Source organism: Limtongia smithiae, assembly GCF_038497785.1.
Source record: "Limtongia smithiae strain NRRL Y-17922 unplaced genomic scaffold V1518scaffold_5, whole genome shotgun sequence".
In the NCBI taxonomy this organism is placed as follows: domain Eukaryota; kingdom Fungi; phylum Ascomycota; class Lipomycetes; order Lipomycetales; family Lipomycetaceae; genus Limtongia; species Limtongia smithiae.
Window position 1 is genome coordinate 481,589 of NW_027117626.1, and position 19,980 is coordinate 501,568.

The following is a 19,980-nucleotide window of genomic DNA, read 5'->3' on the forward strand; positions in this document are numbered from 1 at the left end:
ACGCGCAGTTTGCGTCCCCAGTTTTCCTTCTCCTTTTGCGGTTCACCATCGCCATCGCTATTCTCCCATCACCACCACACCGCCATGGACGAGACTGAGCGGCAGGCCTCACGGCTCTGGCGCACTTTCCGCACCGTCAAGGAGATGGTCAAAGATCGAGTATGTGCCTTGGCACACGTCCTTTGATGTTGTTTACCACCGTGCTAACTTGCCCAAGGGTTACGATGTGAGCGACGACGACCTCGACATGTCCCTCGACGAATTCCGCTCGCGCATGTGCGACTCCATGGGCCAGCCACAGCGCAAACTCATGTCTTTCCAAGCAAACCCGACACCGGAAGCACAGTCACGCTTCCCTGATCTCGGCAGCCTGTGGGTCGAGTTCTGCGACGAACCGTCTGTAGGTATCAAGACTATGCGGACCTTCTGCGTGCACATCTCCTCCAAGAACTTCACCGGCGGGATCTTCATCTACCAGACATCGATCACCCCCTCCGCCAACAAAATTATCCCTACCGTCGCGCCCGCTGTTATCGAGACCTTCCAAGAGTCAGACCTACTCGTCAACATTACCCACCACGAACTCGTGCCAAAGCACATTCGGCTCTCCACTGAGGACAAGAAGCTTCTCCTGGATAAATACCGCCTCAAGGAGAGCCAGCTTCCGCGCATCCAGCGCGAGGATCCAGTCGCACGATACCTTGGCCTCAAGCGCGGCATGGTCGTCAAAATCATCCGCCGCAGCGAGACCAGTGGCCGGTACGCGAGCTACCGGATATGCCTATAGTCCGCCGATGTTGCATTATATTTGTGCATGTACGATATTTAGCTTACAGACAGTGCGTTCTTACGTTTTATATACAACTATGTACAATTACATCTCCTTCAGCACACCAGCGAGTATTGCCATCTGCCGGATAAGGATCTCGATGTCTATCGCCTTCCCAATGGCTGATACCGGTATCGTAGGCCAGCCCAGTCTGCCGGTGAACGCCGCTAGCTCAGCAAACCGCTCCTGCGTGCCAGGCAAGTCCGCCTTCGTTGCGACGACCAGCTTCTTCTTGTCGTCCATGCGCTCCGGTCCTAGTTCCGTCATCAGCGTGCGCAGGTCCTCAACGGGATTCTCCGAGTCTAAACCAATAACAAAAACAAGTCCTTTCGTGCGCTCAATGTGCCGCAGAAAGTCAGTCCCCATGCCACGGTTGAGACTTGCGCCCGCGATCAGCCCAGGGATGTCCGCGACAGAGAAGCTGTCGTCCGTTGAAGAAGCATCAAGCGAGATTGTCCCAACCGACGGCGTCAGCGTTGTGAATGCCCAATGCCCGATCCGTGGCCGCGCATTTGAAATTGCTCGTAACAACGTACTCTTCCCTGCGTTCGGCAGCCCAACAAGCCCGAGATCCGCGAGCAGCTTTAGTTCGAACCTGAACACTCCCATCAACCCCGCACGCCCAGACGTTGCAAACCGCGGATTCCTGATATCGCTTGTGTGGAAATGCTTATTTCCGAGCCCGCCGCGACCGCCTTTGAGCAACAGCACCGGCGGCCCTGCTTTAACTAAATCGATTCCACCCTCGGGAAACGCATCCTGGATCTGTTCCGCACGCTCCTGCGCCTTATCGTCTAACTTCTTGCGTTTCATGAGATCCAAGAAAAACGGACGCTCAAGGTTATACTCCTTGAAACCGGTGGAGTGGATCCAGCCCTCGCCGTATCCGGGGTTTTCACGCTCGAGAACACATCCCGGCGCAAGCGTGATATGGGTGCCTATGGGTACTTGGATGATCACATCCTCTCCGCCACGTCCATCGAGCTGGTCAGGGCCGCCTGGTCGCCCCGGGTCTGCTGCAACCCTCTTCCGCAGCTTATGCAATGAACTCTCGCCCTCCACCGGCTGTATGTATATACTCCCGCCTGTACCCCCATCGCCGCCGTCAGGCGACCCTTTCGCGCGCCCACTTTCCCGTAAAAAGGAAATCGATCCGTTTCCACCAGCACCGGAGGCAAGCTTGAGCACCATGACGTCGCTGAATTGAGCTTCTGAACGCAGTTTCCGCCGCTTGCGAGAGGAAGAGGGTGGCGGGATCGGCATGGATGGGTCTCGTGGCGTGCGGGGAAGTCTTGAGGGGAGTACGATATCAAAGTCGTGCGTGTAGATGTCGCGGTCGGTAGCGTCTTCAACAGCGGCGGTGTGTCCCTGAGGATCATCATGTCGCTGATCGGTAGCGTCGGTACTGCATAGCGCAACGGAACTGCTCAGCGATCTCCATAACGCCGGCACATTCGTTGCCCGCCTCAAGCAGACGCCACCACCACTAGCCAAAAATCGCGGAAAACAGAGCATGTGTGGTGTGAGCTCCTGCAATAGCTAGGAACCGAAATTTAGAAATTTCGCGGCGCGTCAAAATGGTGCGGCTCAGAAGTCGCGCGCGTCCATTTCTCCCTCTCGCATCGCCATCTCCCCTTTCCTCACAGCACGAGACGATACGACGCCAACATGGTGTATCAGCCCCGCTGGCGCGCTGTCGGTGTGCTCATCCCGGCAATACTGATAGCCTTACTTGGCTATGGCGGCGAATACTTCATCTTCCGCAAGCATATGTCCCCTTCCGCGCTCAAACGGCATCGGATATACCTTCACCTCGTCTGGTTCACCTATGCGCTCGCAGTCACCCGCCCCCCCGGCCGGCCACCTACCCCTACCGTTTTTGAAGCAATGTTGAAGTCCGACCCTGATCTGCGCCAACGGTGTACCTTCTGCCGCAAATGCAACGCGATCAAACCCCCCCGCGCGCACCACTGCAGATTGTGCAAGACGTGCGTGCTGCGCATGGATCATCATTGCCCGTGGACAAATAACTGCGTCGGACACCGGAACTTGTTGCATTATTTGCGGTTTCTGGGGACTGCAACATTGGCGACGTTGTCCGCGTTTGTCAACCTTTGCTCGAGAGTTACGACACTGTGGCAAGCACGTCACAGATCGCTGCAAAACTTCGCGGACGGCGTGCCAATCACCACCTCCGAGATTGTCGCAACGATAATCCTCACGCCGGTTGCTCTTTTCCTCCTCTTCTCGCTCTCTTTGCTCTTCATCCGCACGCTGTGGAATAATTTGGAGAATACAACACAGATCGAGACTTGGGAGAAGGAGCGCGTGGAAGGCCAAGTCCGCCGCGGCAGACTTCCAGACATCGAATTTCCTTATGATCTTGGCGGTCCGTTTGAGAATCTGTGCGAGTCGCTGGGACCACCGTGGATGTGGTTCTTTCCCTGGTCAGAACCCGACGGCGATGGCATGCATTTCAAGACTATCGACGACAGCGTCGTTGTGACATGGCCACCACCAGATCCAGACGAAGTCGCTCCTCATTTGTACGCTGATACGCCCGCAGTTCCGAGGACACCGCTACGGCCACGGACAAGCACTTTCCAGTTCCTCAACGAAGACGAGGACAGAGATTACTACAATGACTCGGAGCCAGACGAGGGCACAGACGAGAATTCGTACTGGCGACGCGATAAGTGGCAGTCCTGGGAAGGCGAGCGGCTGGAGGATTTTGGCGTTGACGCCGCCGCTGAGGCGCCGCTGGAGGAGGCTACTCCGGTCGAAGGCACACCTGAGAGCAAGTCCTCTGCCGCCCCCGCCACCCGGGCGGACGACGACGAAGTCCCGCTGGGGGTTATTAAACGCAACCTCACACACAGTACTGGCAATTTTCTATAATAGTACATCCTAGACCACAACGGTAAACTTGAATGCGTAGCGTTGTTGAGCCGCACCGGTCGCGGCGGTGAAATGTAAACAACCTCCCACGCGTCTCATCAAGTTCTCCTTCACTACCTAGCACGCGCCACCCACACCCACCCGCCATGAGCAGCACAGTAGCAGCGGCCTCAACGGCATCTGCGGCAGCAACAGCAACAACAGAAGCGGCAACCGCGCTATCACAGTCAGCAGAACGCCCGGCACAGCCTGCCGAACATCGCTCCATCCGCAACGACCGCCTCACCGACGTCTTCAACCGCTCGCTGCAAAGCTCAACCAAGGCCCTCACATTTGACAAACTCGCGCAATGTTATCCGTATGTTGCCGAGCACGGGAGACTTGGTCTGCGCGAGGCGATGAACCAGGCGATGCGGTTTTGGGAGACCAGTGCCACGGTGCGTGCACGCCTGGTAAGGACGAAGGCAGAACGTATTTGCTGACTTTCAGAACAGAGAGAGTATAACGCGATTCTGCGAGAGCGAAATGTGCGTCAGAAGTTAGATGAGCTGGATGTTCTAATTGACGAAGCGCGTGCACGGAAGCGAAGACATGCGGAGGAGATGGCGAAGGACGACAACCCGTCGCCCGACGACCACGCCAGCGACCACGCCAACGACACCGCTGCTGGCGCAGAGAAACAAGTGTTTATCGAAACACTCAGCCCCGAGGATATCGTGCGCGCACATCTAACCCCACTGAACCTTGCAGAGGCCGAGAAGCTGGAAAGGCGGATTCAGGAGGTGCGTAGTGGCACACCACTCCCACTAACACGCTCTAACTCCCGCAGTCGCAAGCCGCAAACAAGGAACTTCTCAACGAACTCACGGCGCAGGAGGTGGAAATAGAGGCACTTTTCTGCGGGATTTCAAAAGCACTCAACGAGCTTGAATCAGTAAGTAGCCCCTTTATGTTTCAAAGAGAGGCGCTGACGCGGCACAGGCCAAAGCGGAAACCGCGGCGCTGCCAACGCAGATGCAGATGTTTGCGACCGTGGACGAGATACGCGCGTACATGCGGCGGTAGTAGTGACAACATAACAATCTATTTTCATATACATTGATGCATAAACGAGAGTATGGTACAGATGAGGGATTTTTACTTGTCCGTGGTACAGAGACTGAGGCACTCGACGAGGTCGCGGCCGCGGAGAAACATGACTGCGCCGTCCGCGTCGTTGATGCCAAGGGAGAGGAAGAGCGTGTCGTCCCACCAGCCGTGGTAGTACTCGCTAACGTAGGGGTTTGAGGCGAGGGCATCGAGGGTGGAGTCGGCGACCTGCTTGCGGGCGAAGTGGGGCAGGTCCCAGGCCATTTGCACGGTGTACACGAGGGCGCGCTCATCGACGCCGAGGTAGACGAGATTGGAGGAGATGGCGAGGATCTTAAATGGCGCAACGGCGGAGGTGACGACGACGTAGCGCCGGTAGTAGACCTTAAGGATGTGCTCATACTTGACGTGGAAGATGAAGAGCAGGACAGTGTTGTCGTCGGTGGGAGTGCAGGGGTAGTCGCACAGGGTCATGCGCAGGGAGTTTGTGGCCTGGTGCAGCATGATGCGGTAGACGTCGTCGGCGAAGGTCTTGTAGAAGGAGGAGATACAGCTCGGGGCGGGGGCCTGCAGGGCGAGGTTGGGGTGGGTGTCGCTCTCGAGGGCGGCAAAGGAGCGGGGAGAGATGTCGTGGTGCACGTATGGCACGTTCTCTTTGTCGTACATGAGGAAGTAGTTCTTCTCGAGCTCGTGCAGGTCGCCGTCGCGAGGCAGGTTGGTGAGCTCTGAGTAGGTGACTGGGAGCAGCTGCAGGCCCATCTTATCCCCGAGCTCGGGTATCAGCACGCGGAGGTCGATGATGAACTGACCGAGGCAGTTTGCGACGCCGTTGGTGCCGACAATCATGAGGGGCTCGCCGGTGGGCGAAAAAAACACGCGGGGGTCGACGTGGCCCATGCCCTTGCCGAGCTGCTCGAGGAAGCAAGAGCCCGGGGGTGAAGGGTGCGAGGCGATGGTGAGCTTGCGCGGGGGCTCGACGCACTGCAGCGAAAGATGATCGAACAGCTCAGCGGTGTGCCAATCGAGGTCGCAGTACCACACCGTGTGCACGCCGAGATCGGCCTTGCCGGCGGCGACGGCCTCCTCGTCGAGGTTGGGGTCGGGGCTCTGCCGCGCGAAGCCGATGTACGGGTGCGCAGCGCCGGCGGGATATGGCAGGATGTTGGGGTTGAAGCGCTTCGCGGGCTCGCGAAGGTCGTCGGCCTCGCGCAGGTCGAGCATCACACGCGAGGACATGCCTTCGTTGCCGGCGCGGTTCTTGATGAGGCGGCTCTCGCCGCGGCGGTACTTGCTGCATGTGGTGAGGCGGTCGGCGAGCGTCGGCCGTGGCGGCGGCGGCAGGCTTGGCGAGGGTACTGGTTGTGAGGGCGACGTGGGTGCTTCTGGTTGTGGCTCCTCGGCGGCGACGTGGAGGGAAGCGGACTGTGAGTTGGGAGCGGTTAGGGAGAGCGCGGCTGTGGAGGCGGCATGGGCGGCGGCGGCGGCGGAGTCGCTGTAATAGAGCACCGCCTCGTAGGCAAGCGCGCCGATGGCGACAAGACAGATGAAGATGCGGACGACGAATAGCCGCATGTTGGGGATGTGGTAGGGAGGAAGGAAGAGAGAGGGAGACAAGGGGAAGATATGGTGAGGCTAAAACTCGCAACTGCTGCATGAGCCGCACGGCGGCGTCACGGGCTGCCGCCGTTGAAGTCGTACGCATTAGGCAACGGCAACGCAACCGTCCTACGGCCACCAGGAGAAGCGAGAATATAAAACAAGAGGACATGAGATGATGTATTTCAGCACTACGTATACCACAAATAGCAAACCCGCCACTACTTCTTCTTCGTCGACTCGTACGCGGCGACCTCCTCCGATGTCGGCAGCACCACGTCGTACACCACCTCGAACGGCGCCTTCTCAGACGTTGACGGCTGGAACGTGACCACAAGCTCTCCCTTGACGGCAAATACAGAGTCGTTCTCAACGTACGGGTCCTCTGAGTCGAAGATCTGCGTGATCAGCCGACGATGCCCTGGCGCAGACACCAGAAAGTGGATGTGGCCGGGGCGATAGGGGTGGCGGTCGAGCAGCTGAAGGATGTCGCCAGCTGGCCCGTCGAACGGAATGGGGTAGGATGTGGGACGAAGGCCAACGAACTCGTAGTATCCGTTATCGTCGGTGAAGAACGTGCCACGCAGATTGTATTCAGGTTGCTCGGGATCCTGCTGCTCATACAAGCCGTTCGGCGCCGTATGCCACACCTCCACACGCGCGCCCTTGATGGGAAGCCCGTCGACGCCTTTGACATGGCCGTGCACTACCGCGCGGTCGCCACCTAAGTCTTTCTGAATAATACTCGCGCCATTGGGATACTGCGGCGAGTTTTCACGATAGAACGGACCGATGATGGCAGACTTTGTGTGGTCGTTCGACTCCAGGTCGTAGGTGAGTGCGTCCACGAGTGACTCCACACCGAGCACGTCGCACACCAGAATGCCCTCGTTACGCCGCTCGTCCGACATCTTGCCGATGCGGTTGATCATGTCCACACCAAGCATCCACTCGTCGACAGTGACCTTGTTCTCGCGGAGGAAGTCGTGCAGGTGCGCGATCATGGAGGAGAAAACCTGGCGCACGCGGGGAGTGGTGGCCGGCCCGGTCGCATTGATGACAGAGGCGGTGTAGGGGTCGAGTGTCTGCGAGGGCATTGCGGAGTCAAGGGCGGAGTCAGAAACTGGGCTGAGCTGGGATAACACTGTGAGCGAACAGGGCCTCATATATAAGGCACACGCCGGAGGACGGAATTGTCCTTGGCCCCTACGACGGAAGAGCGCGTCCCCGCGCGCAGCTGGTCCCTGCACCGACTCCCCCGCATTATTCTCTCGCGTGCGGGGAAGCGCCGCACGCTTGACGGCGCGCGGCCCTAAACCGCAGGATGCCGTCGGACCGCAGCGCCACGTCCCGTCGGATCGCGTTCCGCAGTGCTCTTCCTCCGAAGGCCCTCGTCCCCGGCTTCCGCCCTGCGCTCTGCGCGCCTCGTATTTACCCCCGCGCCTTTCCTCCTGCTTTGGCTACCGCTCACTGTCCTCTCCCATGACCACATCCACCTCCCCAGCGGCAGCGACCGCCTCTATCTCAACCGCCGCGACCGCCGCGACTATCCCCCCGTCGCCCTCCCCTCTCCCGCGCTACTCCCTCCTCGCTACCACTCGCACCATTTTCGACGGCCTTATCGCGGACCCAGCCATCCCCATCCCTGCCGCTGCGCGCGCAAAGGCCGCCGTCGTCGCATTCACCCTCCCTAATGCACAGTTTGACTCCCTCCCCATCCTGCCCTGCGTCTTTAAGGAGTGCGAGACCGTCGCCGCGCTCAAGGGCGTCGAAGGTGCTGTTGCTGCGGCCATAGCCGAGGATCGCTACGGCGCAGACGACGCCGCCGTCCGCAACGATGCGGTCTCCATTGATCTCCAGCACGCGACTATGTTCCTCTTCATGGCCTACCTCGCTTCCGTCGACGGCTACACCAAACTCCAGCCCGAGGTCAAAAAGAAGCTCGTCGACACAGACTTTTATGCAGCACAATCCGACCCATATCGGCGCATGTCCGCGAACCTCTATCGCACAAAAGACAACAAATTCTTCCACATCCACGGCTCGCTCGATGCTTCAACAACCCTCGAGATGATCGGTCTCCCCTCCCATATTCCGGGCTTCACTGACTACGACGCCATCATCAGCAAGATCGAGGGTGCCGTGATACGCTATACTGCCGCCGAACTCGAGGCTATGAACGCAGAGCACAAGCAGGCCGGCGTCACCGCGCTCCCCCGCGACGAATTCCTCGCCACCCCCCACGGCGCACTCCTCGCGGGTCTTCCAATTTGGGAATCTACCAGCCTCGAATCGACCACCCCGCCCACTGCTTGGCCATCCACGCCCAGCAACACCGGACAGCCCCGACAGATCCTCGACGGAATCAAGGTTCTTGAACTATGCCGCATCATCGCTGGGCCCACCATCGCGCGTATCCTCGCCGAGTACGGCGCTGACGTGCTTAAAGTCACCGGTCCTAACCTGTCCGACGTGCCTTTCTTCCAAGTCGACGGCAACATGGGTAAGCGTACCTGCACGCTCGACCTCAAGTCCCCGCATGGCCGCGCAATATTTGAGAAGCTCGTCGCAGACGCCGACGTCATCGTGGATGGCTACCGCACGGGCGCCTTCGCACGGCTGGGCTACCCCCCCTCATACTTTGCCTCTGTCGCCAAAGCCCGCGGCAGGGGCTTTGTCTACGTCTCCGAGAACTGCTTCGGCTTCAAGGGCGAGTGGGCGCACCGACCCGGATGGCAGCAAATTGCAGACTGCGTCTCCGGCCTCGCATGGGCCCATGGCACCTCCATGGGCCACAATGAGCCAGTCATCCCCCCGTTTCCCATGTCAGACTACGGCACGGGCTGCATCGGTGCCGTTGCCGCCCTCGCGGCGCTCCACGACCGGGCGACAAAGGGCGGCTCCTACTGGGCCACTACCTCTCTTGTGCAGTACGACATTCTTCTCATGAACCAGGGTTTCTATCCCAACTCGCTCTGGCACCGCATTCGCGACATGCACGACCCCGCCGTCCGCGAGCTGCACTACTATGACTCCGTCGACCGCATCTCCGCTACGGCTCTGCAATCTTGCATCAAACTCCGACCCGACGTCTTTGCAGAGGCCTTCTCCACCGCCGGTGACGAGCTCTCCGACGAGGAGTACAATGCAAAGTCGCGGTACATGGAGAAGCATGCCGCCCCCGGGTTCAACGGCACAATTAAGGTGCTCAAACCAGTCGTCCACATGACCTCCGCGGCCAATGCGTTCAAGCACGCCAGTCGGCCTAACGGCTACGACGAGCCAGTTTGGCTGTGATAGACCACCATGTTTTGCATTTGATTGTACATTCAATAATATAGTAGTGATTTGTCCGCTGAAGTGTCTAGCTCCGCAGCACCGAGTCTCTTAAGTCGGAGTGGTCACATGCGCTCTACGCGGGAAGTGTACAGATTTGGCAATCTGACAGGGCTGTGTTGTGATGGTCGAAATCAACCGGCTGACAGTGAGACTAATCGCGCCACCCGGCAAAAGAAAATTGGTGTAGTTCTTGAATTGATTAGATAATGGATCTTATGCTACAAATTCTATGCGTTCATCATATCTATCACCTGTTCCAATGTCCAATTTTCTTCCAACACATATCCTGTCATCTCCTCTATCACCTCCCGGACATGCAATCAGACATAATTAGTGACAGCAGATAATAGTATGTGTATAGCATTCCAGATAAGTAGACGCGCCAGATAGAACACCGTCGTCAGCGCTGTTCGTAGTCAACACATCTTCAGCATGGCTCCAGAGTCCAGAAAGTTCAGAATCGAGCCCCCACAGAGTCTACACTTATTCAATGATCAGTAGCACTCCGACCACGCCCAACCTCTAATAGCGACACGAACAGGACTGTCATATAAAACAGGAGCACCAAAAAGCGGTAGAGTAATACAACTCGATGAGCACGCGCAATCATGAGCAAAACGCGTTGAATTCGGCAACACCACTAGTCCCCTGCCTTCTGCACGTCACAACGCGCACAGCAACGCAGTGCGTCTGTTGATATTGAGCATTGAGCTCTAACATCCATGAGATTATTGCCACCATCTTGTTTGCATTCTTTACTGCAGATTCAGCAAGTTAGTTATGTTCTGTGTCTGCTGAAGTGCACTCGTGCTCCTCTTAGAGCCCCTCCCGGATGTTCTTATAGCGACTCTGCGGATAATCCACACAATTTCTCGCGCCATCCAAGGCCCGTCCCGCCCCTTCCAATGCCTCCGCAGCAGTCCGCACCAGCGATTGTGCACCCTGTGCATCCGCACTTGCTTCCCACCACATAACACCACCAAGACCTTTCTCAACCACGTATCGCACCTTTGCCACGGCAGAATGCGGCGTCTCATACGTCACAAACTCACGCGACGACGGGTCGAAGCTGTAGCCCGCACCGGAGGCAGAGTCGAAGTGCTCGCTTGCGCCGGGCCGCGGGAGCGCTTTGTAGTCAAACACACCAGCTTCCCACGATCCTGTGCCCGCACCGTCGGCATTCGCGCTGCCATGTCCCGCAAACTTGCAACCCGGGGACGCGCTCGTGCATCCACCGAACACGCGTCCGTATAGGGGCATACCGAGAACCAGCTTCGTCGGTCGCACGCCATGCGCGGTGTAATGCCGTACCGCAGAATCGCAGCTCGATTCCGCTGTCGGTACCGCAAATAAGTTCGCCTGGTGCGCCACACGCGACGACCATCCCGGTCCGGCGAAATCGTACGCCATCAGATTCCAAAAATCCAACACGCTATCCATTTCACGGACCCGCAACGCCGCCATATTCGTCTCCCCGCACGGTGCCGCAATACTCAACAAATACCTCCTCCTCTCGCCACTCCCCGCGTCCAGCGCCGACCGTGTTGCACGCAGTAACGCTACGAAATACTCCGCCTCCGCACCTGCGTTCGGATATTCCCAATCGATATCAATCCCGTCCAATCCGAAGTCGTCAATCATGCTCCTCGCCGACCGCGCGAACGCGTCCCTCTTCCCCGCATCATGGCTGAAGGCAAAGCACCCTTGTTGGGAATACGTCCACCCCCCTACCGACAGCAAAACCTTCACGTGCGGACACGCGCGTTTCAACTTGTAGAGTTCGTGTAGATTCCCGTAGAGATTCTGCGCAATGTCTGGATCGTTCCACGAGTCGTTCTCGTGATGTTGGTCAGTATCGGACCAGTTATCTGTAAGCTTGATCACGCCAGTGTTTGTGTCCACATTCGCAAACGCGTAGAGAACGTGTGTTATATATTTCGTTGGTAGGTCGCGGACGAAATACTTACGCGCGTAAATGGACCAGCTGGGGATGTGTTAGCGATTATGATAACCGAGTACGAGGCGGCAGGAGACGTACTTGGGAAAGTACACCACGGACTTCATTTGCGAGTTGCTCATGGTGGAGATCGGTAGTAGTCTATCTATCTACAGGCGAGTGTAGGTATATATATATGATGACCCGCTAGCTGGACGGTGGCTGCCTGTTCGAAGGTCCCCGGCGTGCGGTGGTGGCTGTGCATGCGTACGCGATGGCGTGGGTTGTCATGGTCAGGCGGAACGAACCAGATCATGGGTTGGCAGCACCCTCGCTCGGTATGACGCAGATGATGTTGGCAATCTGGCTGAAGCATGCTGTCTTGGGACGTTTGCACTTGTTCTGTGTTTGGGTCTGCAAACGTATCATATGCGTCGGTTGTTGAGTCAATTGGACGGGCCGCAACCCCTGAGTATGCCGGTGCCGCAAGAAAAGCTGTGTACGTTGTTCTCTGGTTGAATTGATATGAGGATGAATCATATTGAACGCTATGCTACAAGCTATATGCTCCTTATATCTATCCTAATGTCGCAATATCGACTCCAATCCGTATCCCGTATCCCAAATATTCTTGACGCCCCAAGCTCCCGAGCGGGCGAGCAGATACTTGTAATAACTGCTAGAAGTAGTACGTGTGCTAAGCATGTTAAGGTGCAGTGGATCAGACAAGTGGACGCGCTAGGTAGAGAGCAACGTCGCCAGTGATTCGAAATCCGCGCGTATTCAGCATTACTCAAGATATCAGAAATCAGAATCGAGAGCCATAGTTGGAACATATTGTGATCGGGTGTCTTCACGGCTGTCGGATTCACCATGTCGACAGTTCTGTTATAGAGCCGAGTGTCATATCGGTGCAGATGTGTAGGAAGTCGCACGCCATCCGCGTTGTACTGTAGGCCTGTGAGACAATCTTAGTCTCCAGTGAGTAGTTTGTGTGCCTTCGATCCACGCATATGGGAAGTCGATTGCTGAGTCTCCGTGTAGTCTTATGTCCTCCGTGCGGATAACTGTGCGCCTCGCTCATTGATCCATGCTACGCTTATTATATAAGAGCGCATGGCTGTGTCTTCATGCATGTGGAGCGCCATGTTGTGACAATATGCGCCGTGCTGATGGATATAGACAAGCCTCGTCGATAGAGCCAAGAGTCTTGCGCTGTACGTCTGGTCGCTCAAGTCCACATCCCGCCGGCTGCATGTCCATTAGTTCATTCCGCCACGTTAACATACCCCCTCATATTCCGCTGGTATGCTGCAACCACTGGTGCCTCGCAGCGCTGGCCGGTCGGTCAGGCCTCCTGAGGAAGCAATATGTACACCAGACAAGCCTTTCGAGGACTTTGGAGCTCCAGAGCTCGTCGTATATGAGACAGCCGCGCAACGCAGTCGGCTGACTAGTGGCACATGCTAGTGTCCGACGTGCCGTGGTTGTCAATGAAGACACAGCTGTTCGTTATAGAAGGGACAGTTCGTTGGAGGGGAAGAGCTAGGCAACGAAACAAGCCATGACGGTGGCAGTGGGAGTGCCACGGCCTTGTCATCCGCATGACTTGTCAGTATGCTCCACATCAAGAATGGATCAGGAATGGAACAATCTGTGACTATGATACTCGCGGGCATAAGGCATGTCGAAGTGTAATCGCGGTGTGGCGTGACCTACGGTGTGTGAGGAGTCAAAGAGTGCAAGGCAGCGCGACGGGGACGAATAGAGAGCGGGCGCGAAGGACGGTATTTATAGACGTGCAGGCGGGCCTTGATCAGCAACCACGGCGGATGGGACAAGCGGGTGCGCTCGCTTGTAGTAGCACAAACACAGCGCGAGTGCGCACAACGCGCCTCAACAGCTCAAAGATGCCTGTCGAGATATCGTTTGTGACCGCGCCGGAAGGTTGGGGAAGGTCGTGGAATCCATGCGAGATGCTGGACCGGTCGCTCGCGTTGGACAGCGCTGCGATGGCCCAGTGGCAGAACAGTGCCGTGCCGAGCCTGGCATCGCCGTCAAGCACACGGCTGTAGCATCGTTTTGACTGCGGTTCACCAAGTAAATTGCAGACATCAGCTACTTCTATAGAGCAATCGAACCTCAGTGACCAGCAGCATGTGCACACAACAGAAAACAGAGAACATCCACTCCGTACACAGACCGCAGTCGCGGGCGCGCCGCGCCCGCGAAGGAGAAGAAACAAAAACAACACCAGCCCGGTTCGTAGCACGTCCCTTTCGTTGCGTCCATCGCCCGCTTTCAACTTGTCTCCCTCTCTCAGAATCCACGCATTATTTCTTCACTATTCATCGCTATTTCTCCGATCTCTGTTGTGTTCTTGTTCTTGTGTCCTCTCTGTGTTCGCTCTCATCGCTTTACTCGCTCGCTCGTCTTCAGTCCTGACAAGCTCGTTGTCGCATCGACTAATTCGTAGCAGTGCGCCGTTACCAATCACAATACCACACTGGGCCGACATGCCTCCTGTCAGGTAAGCGGCCTTCTGGTAAGCGACCTTCTCTATCTTTCTGCGACCGACTCAGACAACTGACACTGTAAGCTCATGCGAGAAAAATGAAAGCTGCCGCTTCTTCAAGAGCGTGTGCAAAGCGTGATCCATGGAGCAGGACCGTCTGAATCAACTTCAGCGAGCGAACACCATTTAATTGCCATCAGGCACGCATCTCCTTCCCTCCTCCCTTGAATTCAAACTAACACTCAGATCCACAGGAAAAATATCAAACCAGCGCCAATCAATCAGAAACGCTGACGCGCGTCGTGTCCAGCAGCAACAGATAAACAAAAAGCCATACGACAACGGCCAAGTTAATACCGCCGCGGCTGTCATACGACACAACGCAACAAACAATGCAAAATTGCAATATCAATCTATTCAAGCAACACCTTATTAGGTAGAAGGTATACATATAGTTTAATGCTCGAGGAAATGCGAATAGTACGAACGTTCAGGGACGCTGCCTGGGACATCTATAGGACGGAGGACGTAAGTAAGTCGGTCGGTATCCGCAACACAAAAGGTATGACATCTAATTTTCTTCTCTTTCCTGGTTCACGTTGAGACCAAGACGAGCGAGCAAGCGATATGAACGAGAGGAACAATGTGAGATTGTAATGGGCGCGATGTTGGAGGAGGAGCATCGACGTATGTGCACATGTGTACAGCTCGATTGTGCAGTTGGGACTTTTGGAGTTCACCCGCAAGACCCCACGACGCGTCCCGTAATGAGATCCTCGACGCAACCTCTCAGCTGAAGTTGATTTGCAATTTTTAAAGTTGAGCATCAAGCTCTATCATTCATTAAAAGTTTTTAGCCATTTTTTTTACACGTAACTAGACGCATGCACACATATGATCATTACAAAAATGCCACTCCGTCCATGCACCCAATTTTTTAAGCGTCACCTCGTAAGCATCTAAAACATCTCAGGCCAGACGAGCTTGACCAGCGTCTTCTTGTTGACCTTGCCCATCTGGTTTCGCGGGATCGTGTCCACAACTCTGAGCTGCTTGGGAATCTTGTATCCAGTAAGTCGGAGCTTGAGCTGCGACTTGAGGTCTGCAAACTCGATCGGCTTGTAGCCGGCCGCCATGACGACCACAGCCGCGACGGACTGGCCCCACTCCAGGCTGGGCAAGCCGACGACCGCGCACTCGGCGATACCCTCGAGAGAGAGAATCTCGCGTTCGATCTCGAGTGCAGAAAGCTTTTCGCCGCCGGACTTGATGATGTCCATCGACTCGCGGCCCTTGATACGCCAGCGACCGGCGCCGTCGACACCAGCAATATCGCCAGTCTGGAACCACTTGCGGCCACTGTCATCGGTGACGAACGATTTCGCGGTGGCCTCAGGCTTGCGCCAGTACTCTGCGAAAATAGTCGGACCAGATAACTCAATCTCGCCGAGCACCTCGTCGTCCTCGCTGGCAGGCTTGGAGGCACCAACCCACGTCTCGGATTCCCAGCCAACAGACTCATACAACACCTTGCCGGTGCCGTCTTTGTCCACAAGCCTGGCGTATACGCCTGGCAGCGGTTTGCCGACGCTGCCGCTCGTGCGCTCCTCTTCTTCTAACGGCTGGCTGAGCGCCATGCCGACCTCAGTCATGCCGTACCGCTCGAGCAGCTGCGGATGACCGCCCGACAGCGCGGCCCAGCCCGCGCGCAAAGGATCGGGAAGCGCAGCGGAGCCGCACATTACAAGCTGCAAGTTCTTCGACACGGCCGCAGTGATCTCGGCCTGCTTCTCTGGCGGAAATGTGCGGTACAGCGTCGCGAGACGGGAGTACACGGTCGGTACAGCGGTGTAGATTGTAACTACTGGCGCGGACTCATCTTCGTGTGCGAGAAGGCTGAGAACGGGTGCGGCGGCAAACGGAAATTGGAAGAGCACGGTACCGCCGACGAAGAGAGGCACCATGAGACCGTTGAGGATGCCATGGATATGGTGCAGCGGCAGCGTATGCAGCAGCGTGTCGGCGTCCGAGATCTTCCACGCCTTAATGAGCGAAAGCGACTGCGCCCTCAGCGTTGCGTTCGGGATGATCACGCCCTTCGGGTTCCCCGACGTGCCGGACGTGTACAAAATAATTCCGCTGCCGTTGGTAATCGCTGCGTCGACGTCCTCCTCGAGAACAACCTCTCCTGTAGCCTCGGGCAACACAGTGTCCTCGTAGATGACAAACTCGCGACCATCCACAAGCGGCGCGAGTTTCTCACGGAACCGGTCCGTGGCTACGATTGCACAGCAATCCGCGTCGTTCAACTGGTACGTAATCTCAGGCGCGGTGTGCGACGGACACAGCGGTACCGTGATCGTCTCCGGCAACGACGTCGCAGCGAGGAGGCACACCACGAACTCGTAACTGTTCTCGCCCATGATTGCAAGCCGCTTATCCTTGGCGCCACCGCCGAGCTTCGAGAGCACAGTGCGCCAGCGCGCAATATCGGAGAGCAGCGAGCTGTACGTAAACGACTTGCGCGATGAGTTGTGGATGATTGCGGTCTTTGTCGCCGGATGGCCCGCAATTGCGGCAAGTACCGGCGTCTTCGGGAGCGTTGTGGTTGTCGTCATTGTCGAATTATGTCGGAGGCAACTTCTACTGAAGCAATTGAACTGCTGCAAGCGTGATTGGCGTGAAACTGCTAATGAATAGAAGCGCAAGGCTTGGAGAGATGCTAGTTGAGATAGACCGAAGTGCGGGGCCATTTTGTTGCCAGGGACGTGCTGATTCGCCGCAGCGAACGATTAGTGTGGGCGCGTGGCGTCGCGGCGTTCTCGCTATCGCCGCTCGAATGAAATTATATTTCACTGCGGTTCATCGGGGATTTCTATTCACCGCGACTATCTACTTACAGGCACAATACAACGCCATACACGAGTTTTCCCCATCAGACCTTCTCGGCCATGACAGTAACGAACTCACCCTTCTTCGCTTCCGCGAGTTCCCGGGCCTCAGCCGCAGCACTCTCCAGAGACTTCGCATCGCCCTCCTCTATGCGGCTCTCGAGCTCTGCCGTCTCAACCACAAGACCATACTCATTCAGCACCATACCGCGCAGCCGTCGTTCTCGCTTCAGCATGAAGAAAAAGATGCCAATGAACGTCAGCTCGAGTGCGCACATGGGCGATATTAAGCGGTAGCCAACTTTGTACGTCGGCGCCTCCACGGCAGGCCATACCACAAGACCCCACCAGAAAGAAAAGACCATGTTCACGGTGTTACCGAAGCCGACCATGACACCACGCGACTGCGCATCGTCCTGGAACGATTCCGCCGCCCATGTCAGCATGAGAGGGAATCCAGCGTAGCCGACGTATCCGATCATGAAGCCAAACATCTTGACGTGGAAGCCGACGTTCCATACCGCAAGGATCGTGCTGCCGATGAACTTGAGCAACACAATGAACGCCCAGAATGGCCAGCGCGTCTGGAAGTAATCAGACAGGCTGCCAAACACGTATCCAGACACAAGCGCAACCGCGTAGCCACCAGTCGGGATCAAGTTGATCTGCTGCGTGGTATACGTACCCAGTGCTTCGAGCCACAGGTTGAAGTAAGTGAAGTAGAACGTCAGTAAGTCCAAGTTATAGAGGGGCACGAAAATCCAGGGACGCCACGATCCCCATCCCTTGAAGAAGCTCTTGATTGTGATCTTGACCGGCGGTTTGCGTCCGGCACGACTCATTCGCAGGTTAGCAATGTCGATCTCACGCTGGTTGAGGTAACGTGCGGTGCATGCGGTCGGGTAGTCTGGCAGCGCAAAGTAGCCATAGAGAGCAATTGGAACAGAAATAACACCGTCGATGATGAACAGCCATCTGCATTCCGTTAACAGCCATGCCGCCTGGAGCTTATACCCAAGTGACTTACCTCCATCCGCGAAGACCGCCAACGCCCTCCATGGAAGTGTACAAGCCGGCCTGGATATAACCGGAGAACATGTTCGCAAGCGGCTGCGCCATGTAGAATAGCGAGTAGCGCTTGCCGAGCTCCTCAGGGCAGTACCAACTTCCAACAATATGGCTAAAAGTAGGAAAAATAGCCTTTGACGTCGTTAGCGTAGAACGCACACAAGACAAAGCCAAGACATCTTACAGCCTCCAGGAATCCCATAACAAGGCGAACACCGTAGATGTGCTCTGCGGTCTTGCAAGCAGCCGTAACCATAGTAACACCACTCCAGACAAGCTCAATGGTCGGGATCACAAGAGACGGCCGCATCCTGTTGATCAAGATCTGAAATGGAACGGAGCCCAGGAAGTAGCCGATGGAGAAGAATGTCGTGAATAAGTTGTACTGGTTACTGTACAGATCCAGGTCCTCCTGCATACCGGAAACATAGGCATTGGCTGTAGAAACACGTTAACGAGCGCTTCATCATTTGATACAGTATGAAACCATACCTAAATTTGTCGAGTCGAGAGTCTTAATCAAATAAGACAGTACAATGTAAACTCTGTAATCATTAGCCCACCACTGTCAATGAGCACGCAATCTCACATACAGCAAAAACAGATCCAGCTTGAGCAAAAAGCTTCGCTCCTCCCCGGTCTTGCCGAACGCATCCCAGAACTTCATCAGAATCCTGTCGTGCTTGCTGCGTATGCGCAGACGACTCTCCTCCGGAGTCTCCAGGACGATGGGAGGTAGATCCTCATAGGCGACCGCTCCGTTGGACTTCTTCATGCCAAAGAACATTTCAAACACAGTCAAAGTCGAAAGATGCTTGAGAAATGGCTCAGTCAGAGACGACAGCATGCAAGGGTATGACAGCCCGTGGAGTCACCGGTCCTATATATGTTAGTGAGTGGCGGCTCTGCTGTACATGATATGTCACTTTTGGCATCAGTCTTGCTTGCAACAAAGGGGGGGGTGACAACAGCAGCGGCCGTGGCGTCGATTTGAATTCGTAGACACTAGACACAGACAGAGAGCAGTCCAAGTAGTACTGATAGGCGATCCAGGAGAGGTCCAGTTCTGCAGCAAAAACCTTGGTGAGCTGTCAAAATGAGTACGAAAATTTCAGAATATAGAACGATAGAGCGACGACCACATGTCCACGATAAACAACAGAGTTGGACAAGCGAGAGGGGACGGAAGTGGAGCATAGGGAACGGGAAGAGGTTGCGGTCGAATCCTGCATTCCCGGCCGTTTTCCGCGGTTCTGGAGCCTGCGCCGGTGTCAGAGGATGCGCACGCTGGCACGTAGATAGGCTCTGCCGCGAGGAGGTTGTCAAGTGAATGTTAGTTGGTGAACCGTGTTATCGGCGCGATGGTGACGCCACGCGCGACCAGCGCTTCCGCGCCACGGCGAACGGGCCAGGCCGGCGCGGCCGGTGGACAATTGGGACAGGGCTTGTCCGTGGTCTGTGGAGCGACGCTCGGCCGCGCAGTGGCCCGCAGCGCACACGGCCCCATCGCCCTGAGTCTTGCATCCAAATTGCGGCCTCCTCAATTTCAGCAGCGCAATAGCGACGGCTGAGGAGGCGAATGTGCTATGAGAGCGCTAGACGCCGCCCGCCAGCAGCAGATCCTGCTTGCAAAGACTCGAAGATTAAGGGCGCGGAACTTTGGTTGCCGCTAGCTGTCCACACAGCGCGACTCCCAAGGCGCAGCGGCGTTCGTGAAGCGCCAGCTCCAGGGCTTCAGACCGTCCCGGACGTATCGGTGTTTACCGCGCAGACTCATTCACATCGTGCAGCAGCGTGCTGCGGACTACGACCCTCCAAT

At 56.4% G+C, this 19,980-nt stretch overlaps 10 protein-coding genes across 10 annotated transcripts; 4 read left to right on the forward strand and 6 right to left on the reverse strand.

Moving 5' to 3' along the window:
* Positions 1-54: 54 nt before the first annotated feature.
* V1518DRAFT_416069 (RNA polymerase) lies at positions 55-1,163 on the forward strand. The gene is made up of 2 exons (XM_066903959.1): positions 55-159; positions 218-1,163. The coding sequence occupies exons 1-2, from the start codon at positions 85-87 to the stop codon at positions 785-787; spliced, it is 645 nt and encodes a 214-aa protein (XP_066759853.1). The 5' UTR covers positions 55-84; the 3' UTR covers positions 788-1,163.
* On the reverse strand, positions 811-2,473 carry V1518DRAFT_416070 (P-loop containing nucleoside triphosphate hydrolase protein). Its single transcript, XM_066903960.1, has one exon. It carries the CDS (start codon positions 2,342-2,344, stop codon positions 875-877), a length of 1,470 nt encoding a protein of 489 aa, XP_066759854.1. The 5' UTR covers positions 2,345-2,473; the 3' UTR covers positions 811-874.
* Positions 2,460-3,744, forward strand: V1518DRAFT_416071 (DHHC palmitoyltransferase-domain-containing protein). Its single transcript, XM_066903961.1, has one exon. It carries the CDS (start codon positions 2,498-2,500, stop codon positions 3,725-3,727), a length of 1,230 nt encoding a protein of 409 aa, XP_066759855.1. The 5' UTR covers positions 2,460-2,497; the 3' UTR covers positions 3,728-3,744.
* V1518DRAFT_416075 (Nnf1-domain-containing protein) lies at positions 3,745-5,041 on the forward strand. Its single transcript, XM_066903962.1, has 4 exons — positions 3,745-4,164; positions 4,222-4,509; positions 4,557-4,661; positions 4,709-5,041. The coding sequence occupies exons 1-4, from the start codon at positions 3,874-3,876 to the stop codon at positions 4,790-4,792; spliced, it is 768 nt and encodes a 255-aa protein (XP_066759856.1). The 5' UTR covers positions 3,745-3,873; the 3' UTR covers positions 4,793-5,041.
* Positions 4,760-6,426, reverse strand: V1518DRAFT_416076 (uncharacterized protein). The gene has a single exon (XM_066903963.1). The coding sequence runs from the start codon at positions 6,386-6,388 to the stop codon at positions 4,865-4,867; it is 1,524 nt and encodes a 507-aa protein (XP_066759857.1). The 5' UTR covers positions 6,389-6,426; the 3' UTR covers positions 4,760-4,864.
* Positions 6,427-6,573: 147 nt separating this feature from the next.
* On the reverse strand, positions 6,574-7,611 carry V1518DRAFT_416077 (Intradiol ring-cleavage dioxygenase). Its single transcript, XM_066903964.1, has one exon. It carries the CDS (start codon positions 7,576-7,578, stop codon positions 6,634-6,636), a length of 945 nt encoding a protein of 314 aa, XP_066759858.1. The 5' UTR covers positions 7,579-7,611; the 3' UTR covers positions 6,574-6,633.
* Positions 7,612-7,894: 283 nt separating this feature from the next.
* On the forward strand, positions 7,895-9,709 carry V1518DRAFT_441319 (CoA-transferase family III domain-containing protein; the record flags this gene model as incomplete). Its single annotated transcript, XM_066906426.1, has 2 exons — positions 7,895-8,086; positions 8,114-9,709. The coding sequence occupies 2 exons, from the start codon at positions 7,895-7,897 to the stop codon at positions 9,707-9,709; spliced, it is 1,788 nt and encodes a 595-aa protein (XP_066759859.1).
* An 858-nt stretch (positions 9,710-10,567) lies between these two features.
* On the reverse strand, positions 10,568-11,815 carry V1518DRAFT_372975 (glycoside hydrolase; the record flags this gene model as incomplete). Its single annotated transcript, XM_066901414.1, has 2 exons — positions 10,568-11,735; positions 11,790-11,815. The coding sequence occupies 2 exons, from the start codon at positions 11,813-11,815 to the stop codon at positions 10,568-10,570; spliced, it is 1,194 nt and encodes a 397-aa protein (XP_066759860.1).
* A 3,346-nt stretch (positions 11,816-15,161) lies between these two features.
* V1518DRAFT_437783 (uncharacterized protein) lies at positions 15,162-16,820 on the reverse strand (the record flags this gene model as incomplete). The annotated part of the gene is made up of 1 exon (XM_066906337.1): positions 15,162-16,820. The coding sequence occupies one exon, from the start codon at positions 16,818-16,820 to the stop codon at positions 15,162-15,164; it is 1,659 nt and encodes a 552-aa protein (XP_066759861.1).
* Positions 16,821-17,137: 317 nt separating this feature from the next.
* Positions 17,138-18,828, reverse strand: V1518DRAFT_437784 (major facilitator superfamily domain-containing protein; the record flags this gene model as incomplete). Its single annotated transcript, XM_066906338.1, has 5 exons — positions 17,138-18,068; positions 18,121-18,293; positions 18,346-18,599; positions 18,654-18,706; positions 18,755-18,828. The coding sequence occupies 5 exons, from the start codon at positions 18,826-18,828 to the stop codon at positions 17,138-17,140; spliced, it is 1,485 nt and encodes a 494-aa protein (XP_066759862.1).
* Positions 18,829-19,980: the final 1,152 nt, after the last annotated feature.

Coding starts and splice junctions, on each gene's coding strand:
- V1518DRAFT_416070 (XM_066903960.1), bottom strand. CDS start 2,344: ATGCTCTGTTTTCCGCGATTTTTGGCTAGTGGTGGTGGCGTCTGCTTG.
- V1518DRAFT_416071 (XM_066903961.1), top strand. CDS start 2,498: ATGGTGTATCAGCCCCGCTGGCGCGCTGTCGGTGTGCTCATCCCGGCA.
- V1518DRAFT_416069 (XM_066903959.1), top strand. CDS start 85: ATGGACGAGACTGAGCGGCAGGCCTCACGGCTCTGGCGCACTTTCCGC. Junction 160..217: donor AGGAGATGGTCAAAGATCGA/GTATGTGCCTTG, acceptor AACTTGCCCAAG/GGTTACGATGTGAGCGACGA.
- V1518DRAFT_416077 (XM_066903964.1), bottom strand. CDS start 7,578: ATGAGGCCCTGTTCGCTCACAGTGTTATCCCAGCTCAGCCCAGTTTCT.
- V1518DRAFT_416076 (XM_066903963.1), bottom strand. CDS start 6,388: ATGCGGCTATTCGTCGTCCGCATCTTCATCTGTCTTGTCGCCATCGGC.
- V1518DRAFT_416075 (XM_066903962.1), top strand. CDS start 3,874: ATGAGCAGCACAGTAGCAGCGGCCTCAACGGCATCTGCGGCAGCAACA. Junction 4,165..4,221: donor TTTGGGAGACCAGTGCCACG/GTGCGTGCACGC, acceptor CTTTCAGAACAG/AGAGAGTATAACGCGATTCT. Junction 4,662..4,708: donor CACTCAACGAGCTTGAATCA/GTAAGTAGCCCC, acceptor GACGCGGCACAG/GCCAAAGCGGAAACCGCGGC.